Source organism: Austrofundulus limnaeus, unplaced genomic scaffold, assembly GCF_001266775.1.
Source record: "Austrofundulus limnaeus strain Quisiro unplaced genomic scaffold, Austrofundulus_limnaeus-1.0 Scaffold567, whole genome shotgun sequence".
In the NCBI taxonomy this organism is placed as follows: domain Eukaryota; kingdom Metazoa; phylum Chordata; class Actinopteri; order Cyprinodontiformes; family Rivulidae; genus Austrofundulus; species Austrofundulus limnaeus.
Window position 1 is genome coordinate 165,774 of NW_013952969.1, and position 5,861 is coordinate 171,634.

At 41.9% G+C, this 5,861-nt stretch overlaps 1 protein-coding gene across 1 annotated transcript in view; it reads left to right on the forward strand.

The window, feature by feature from the left end:
* Positions 1-3,914, forward strand: part of rec8b (REC8 meiotic recombination protein b) — a 22,439-nt gene extending 18,525 nt beyond the window's left edge. The window contains exons 9-18 of the mRNA XM_014026562.1: positions 235-310; positions 403-553; positions 639-773; positions 1,061-1,139; positions 1,255-1,355; positions 3,043-3,082; positions 3,166-3,235; positions 3,300-3,392; positions 3,479-3,585; positions 3,659-3,914. Coding sequence (XP_013882016.1) covers positions 235-310; positions 403-553; positions 639-773; positions 1,061-1,139; positions 1,255-1,355; positions 3,043-3,082; positions 3,166-3,235; positions 3,300-3,392; positions 3,479-3,585; positions 3,659-3,753 — 947 coding nt within the window. The 3' untranslated portion in view covers positions 3,754-3,914. The remainder of the gene's footprint in view (positions 1-234; positions 311-402; positions 554-638; positions 774-1,060; positions 1,140-1,254; positions 1,356-3,042; positions 3,083-3,165; positions 3,236-3,299; positions 3,393-3,478; positions 3,586-3,658) is intronic.
* Positions 3,915-5,861: the final 1,947 nt, after the last annotated feature.

Sequence of the window (5,861 nt, forward strand, 5' to 3'; positions counted from 1 at the left end):
TCTGTACACAGTTAAAATAATTATACTATTTAATATTTTATGTTTAGTTTGATGAGTTTGTTTCTTTTAATTTGTTTTTTGCCATCYAATAAATAAATAAAAACGTTTTCGGTGTAAAGTTGGTGTTTTGAAGAGCTGATGTCGTATTTGTAACACAAAGCTTGAGTTTAGAGTTTAAATATTTATAACAGAACGAGATGTTTGAGTAAATCTGGGGAAATTCGATCGTTTCAGCTCCTGAAGTAGAAGTGGACAGGAAGCAGAGCGGGGACAGGACCAGCGACCAGGAGGACATGTCTTCTATCAGACCGTGAGCCTTGAAACTAAAAAAATAAAAAAATAAATTGATGGTTTAATAAAACGAGTGTTTGAAGATGTCCTCCTGGCTCTTGGTCTGTCCAGTTTGAAGGAGACAAAGCTGGGGACGGACTGGGACAGCGAGTGGCTGCTGGACCAGCAGGACACTGGGGCTGCTGTGGAGAAGACGCCTCCTCGCCAGGTGCTGTCGAGYGAGGTGGTCGTAGAGCAGCCTGCAGGAAGTCCCAGTGAGGAGGTGACGACCTTTGACCYGAGGAACAGGAAACAGAGGGATTAATTAACAAATTAAAAGCATGACGTGGCTGGCTGTTTGTCCTCAGGTTGTCCCTCCTGTGAGGAAGAGGCAGCCAGGAAGACGTGGACGTCAGCTGGTCTTCGCGGACGTGACGACTCAGATCTCAGACGAAGCCATGCAGGAGCAGATCAGAAACCCGCTGATCCAGACGCAGGAGCTGGTGCGCATCTGCAGTGTTTTTATTATTATTATTATTTAGTTTGTAAAAGCTGAGACACTCAGTTTCATTTATTGAAGCACAAAGTTGAAGAAATGCTTGACTGGATGATTGAACTCCTCTATAACCTAAACATCTCTTTCCAAGTGTCTGAGTTTCAGTTCATTAAACCTCAGCTTTACGGTTCTTTTCCTCCTCGATTACATTGATTTTACTTTGCATCTTTTTTTTTCTCCCCGCTTCAAACAGAAATATAAAAACACTGTGTTCTTTAAATCTTGTCCTTTCAGAATAAAGTGCTGGTGGACCTTAAGAAGCTGACCATGGAGGCCTCCCCTGCTCAGCTCTACGGCGCCCCCTGCTGTAAATGTCAGTACCGACAACCTGACGCTGATTTCACATGATGGAGTGTTTTAAAATGGAAATTAACTCTTTAATTGAGCTAGTGGAATGAAACAACTSCTGACCTCTGACCCCTCTGCAGCTCTCACCCAGGTTGATCTCCTSTCTCTGTGGAAACAACTAGCCTCCATCGACAAGCTGCAGAGAAGCGAGGAGACGCCAGGAGGGCAGGACATGGAGATGGTGAAGTTTATACGTATATACATATATATAAAGCTGCTGCAGGCGGCTTCAAAAAGTATAAAAGTTACAAAATCCAAACATCACAGGACACTGATTCTGATCGAGACAAATGTTTTATATAGGAAAAAAGGTTTTTAAACAATAGAAATGACCCTTTTCTGTTGAAATGGCAGCATGATGGATCAGTGGTCAGCACTGATGCTTCACAGCAAGAAGGTCCTGAGTTCAGTCTGTATGGAGTTTGTTTGGAAAGAGATCAGTGATCTCAATGACATCTGCCTGTTTAAAGAAAGGTCAATGAATTCATAAAATTTAGTGTGAATGCAAAAAAAAAAAAGGTGAAAGTACCAAAAAATAGCCAAAAAAGAAAAGATATATATCTGAAAGTAGCAGAAAATGACTAAAAAAGGAATAAACAGCTCAAAAAGTAGCCAAAACAGCAAAAAAAAATAGATGTAAGTAGCAAAAAATGCTTTAAAAAATGGTAAAAGTAGCAGAAAAAGCAAAAAATAACTGAAAGTTGCAAAAAAATTATGGAGCCTGTCCGGTGACATGGAATAAATTTTTTTTCACACGGCCACGAGATAATTAACGCGTGCGCACGTGATAATTATGTCATGGCCACCACGTAGCTAATTATTGTTGTCATTTCCATGCAGACTGTTCATTGTTTACATGGACAAGTCTGAATTAAACTAATTTATTTTGATTTTTATAGAATGAAGGGCGCTGCTAAGTCAGCACCTTATAAGCATGAAGCTGTTTCTTAGCTTTATGTGCTGCAGATATAAGTCCCAGGTGACAACTGGAGTTGTTTATTTGTTGAAAAAGATTTATTTATTTATTTTTTTTTTGACACTCAACTTTCAAAAGTTGCAGCTGCGGAAGGAGTCGGAGTTATGCTGCGTTCAGGAACACAGTAAAAAATCTGTTTCCCGACACTCAACCATTGTTCATTGTCATTTCATAAATAGCCTACTGTGATCCATTTATATTRTCATACACCAAATAATAATATGTGTGCATATTTAAACAGTTAAAAACAACAGCTACAGGCTATACTGTATATATATAATCTGACTCCAATATTGTCTATCACAACAAGGCTGCTCAAACTTAACCCATTAATTATCGCGTGCGCACGCTTTATTATTTTGTGGCTACGTGAATTTTTTTTTTGTATGTCACCGGATGGGCTCCGTAAAAAAATAGCTAAAGGTAGCAAAAAAAAAACATCTAAAAAGGTAGATGAAAAAGCAAAAATAAATAGCTGTAAGTAGCAAAAAAAATGTTAAAAGTAGCAAAAGTTAGCTGAAAAAGCAAAAAAAAAAATAGCTGAAACAGCAGAAAAAACACTCAAATTACTAGTAAAAAAAGTAAAGATCATGTTTGCTGAATTAAGCAGAAAATAGCTGAAATTACCAACAAATTAGATGAAATTTACGAAACAAAAACAAGTTTTAAAAAAGGCTGAAATTAGCAGAAAGCAGCTGAAAGGAGCATTTAAAGCTTAAACTAGCAGATGGAAGTCTAAGTAGGTAGACAGAAGCTGAAATTAGTATAAAGTAAACACCAAAAGGTTTGAAGGAAATTCTGTTTATTTACAACGAAACAAAAAAGTGGCTAAAAATGAAATATTTCCAGCGTGAATCCTAAATCATCGTTTGAATCTTTCACTTCCCTGCAGCCACTCAACGAGTCCGGACTGCAGTCCTCCGAGGGTTCCAGTGAGTCCTCCTCGTCTCTGAACACAAATATCAGTTTCCTGTTTGTCAAACCTGGAGCTAACCATCAGTTTGTGTGTGAACAGCTGTGTCGGACCTGGTGCTGGACCGGTCCAAAGGGGACCGGAGCGACTTGATGATCCCTGTCAACAGGAGGTGGGTGTCTGATGGACTGGTGGACCAGTGGGTGGAGGAGGAACTGAAACCTGTGTGTTTGTAGGTCTCCTCAGGACATCCAGCCCCCGATGGAGCCGATCCTGGAGGAGCCCATCGACCTGCCGGAGGCTCCGTCAGACATGGAGGACAGGAACAGGTTCTTTACCTTCTCCCMTTTATTCACCCAACATTAATGGGTTTTGATTCTGAAGCRTCTTCTGAATCCTTCGCTCTCGCCTGCAGCTGGGTCACCTCCACCCTGCAGCTGCGCCACGAGGTGACCTTCGGCTCGGTGCTGCCCCCGGAGGCCGACCGCTTCACTGCGGCTCAGAAGTTCCACAAACTGCTGGGTGAGGACAGGATGACGTGCTCTTTTGTTTTTAATAAGTAAAACTACTTCATGGTAATGTTTGTCGTCTCCAGAGCTGCTGACAGCCAAGCAGCTGGCCGCTCATCAGACCGAACCGTACGATGACATCATCATTACTCCAGGAGGCGGGCTCAAGATGGACGACTGAGCACGGCCAACYTGTTTTACTGTTCGAGTTCAAATGAATATTTTACCTTTTTTTTTTACTAACATTTGTAGTTTTAAACCGTTTTTAAAAATACACAATTATTGATCCCTGTATTATTTTAACACGTTTTAAGATTGAAGTGTTTTAAGTTTGTTTTTAAGWGTTTTAACTTTTAATAAAAAGTTTTTATAAACAGACCAAAGTTCACTTTTATTTTGAATTTTTTTCTCRTGTTCCGACTTGAGTTGCAGGTTTTGGGTTCGGTTCTGACGTCACGCCTCAGTAACAGAACCCGACCGCTTGTTTGTGTCACCAGAGAGAGAGAGAGTCCTGATCCGAGGTCAGCGCTGCACAAACCCTCATTCACATGGGCCCGCTGGAATCAGAACCATGTCGAACTCCTGCGACAGAACCGGGCCGTGCCAGGACATATCCCTTTCAACGATACGCAACGTTTCCATCCAGAAAAGTACACAACTCTGTACACAAACTTTAAAAAAAGCAAGGCATTTTTTGTTTTGTAATAGTGGTTTCGCTGGAGTTTTTGAGGTATTGCACCGGAGAACACGGTTAACAAACGGATCAGAACCGGGAAGGAAAGGTCAAGGTTCGGGGATCTGTTCGAAACTGAACCCAAGGTCAGGTTTTATTTTCTGTCTCATCTGCACACAACAAAAAACGAGACCTTAAAGTCACATAGTTAAGACAACAGTGTGGTTTCTCCCCTGAGATCATCCATCATTCAAAACTCTGACAGTTTAATAAAACTAACAGCTGAGTGGCACATTCACACCAGCTGCTTATATCAGCCGTCTCACACACWCAAACACACACAGAGGACAGATCTGGTCCCGACTGAAGACCAGTCTCAGCTCCAGGACTCAAGCTGGCGGCGGACGAGAAGCAGGGTTTGTTGGAGAAGGGGGACGCGGAGCGGGGCGTGATGGTCCGGGTGGAAGTGGAGCAGGAGCTGCCCATGTCGGTGACGCTGCCCATCGAGGTGCAGACCGACCCGGCGGGCCAGCCCTTCCCCTTCCTGGACACCACGCTGGCAGACCTGGGCATCCAGGAGTGAGTTTTAGAGACCTTTGATTGGGGCGGGGCAGGGAGTCCAGATTAAGAATGTGTTTTTTGTCTGTGTGTTTGTGTGTCCAGGTCTGACGTGAAGGAGAGGGTGGTGTGGGTCGACACCAAGAAGACGCAGGTCAAGAAMAAAACCGGGAAGCTGAAGGAGAAAGAGATCACCGTTCTGGAGGCGAGTTCATGAAGCCGAGTGCAAAAAACAAAAGGGTTGCCAGGTAAAAAAAAAATGGGTTTGAACTTTGCAGGTTCGAGTGAAAGCCAAGAAACCCGGAGACAAGCAGGTCCAGGAGGTCCTGTACAGCACCGAGGCCCACACCGACCGCTCCTTCTGCCGCACGGGGATCGACATYCAGCCCTGGAAGCAGAGGCAGGCAGGTCTGAGATCAGAAACACTGAACTACATTACCCATGAGGCCCTGCTTCAGCTGGTTTCCTCACTGTCTGCCAGTCCAAAACCTGCTGAAACTGGGACTGTCAACGGCTGGCCCACAGGCCACTTCAAGGTCACTCGGTTCATTATCCTGGTCCCAGCATTAAAATTAAGTCTTGACATAAAAATAAGTTATTAAAAACAACAGATAAACAAAWTGGGATAAAACAAAAATCAATACTAAATTCTAACATTTATTGGTATTTTTACATTAGGACAAATAAAAAACATAATTCTTAAATAAAACCACTTTAATTTGCAGTCTTCCGTTAGTGGAAAAGGTAATAACAGGGTTCCTACAGTTAGAGTTAAATTTAAGACTTTTAATGCCAATTAAAAATTTAAGACCAATTTTATAACGAACATAAATGACAAAAAATAAAAACTGTGACAGAAACTCATGAATCAAAGTATTTTTAGTTGAAGTATGCAAATATTACTAATAGACCAATTTTATCTCACTGCTTTTTCATCAAATATAGCAAAAATTTTCAGTTTTAAATTTAATTTAATTTCTGGAAATCCTCTAACAACCTGAAGATTTGGAGTTTTAGGACCCACAGTGGGGTCTTAACCACAATTTGCTGTAGATGAA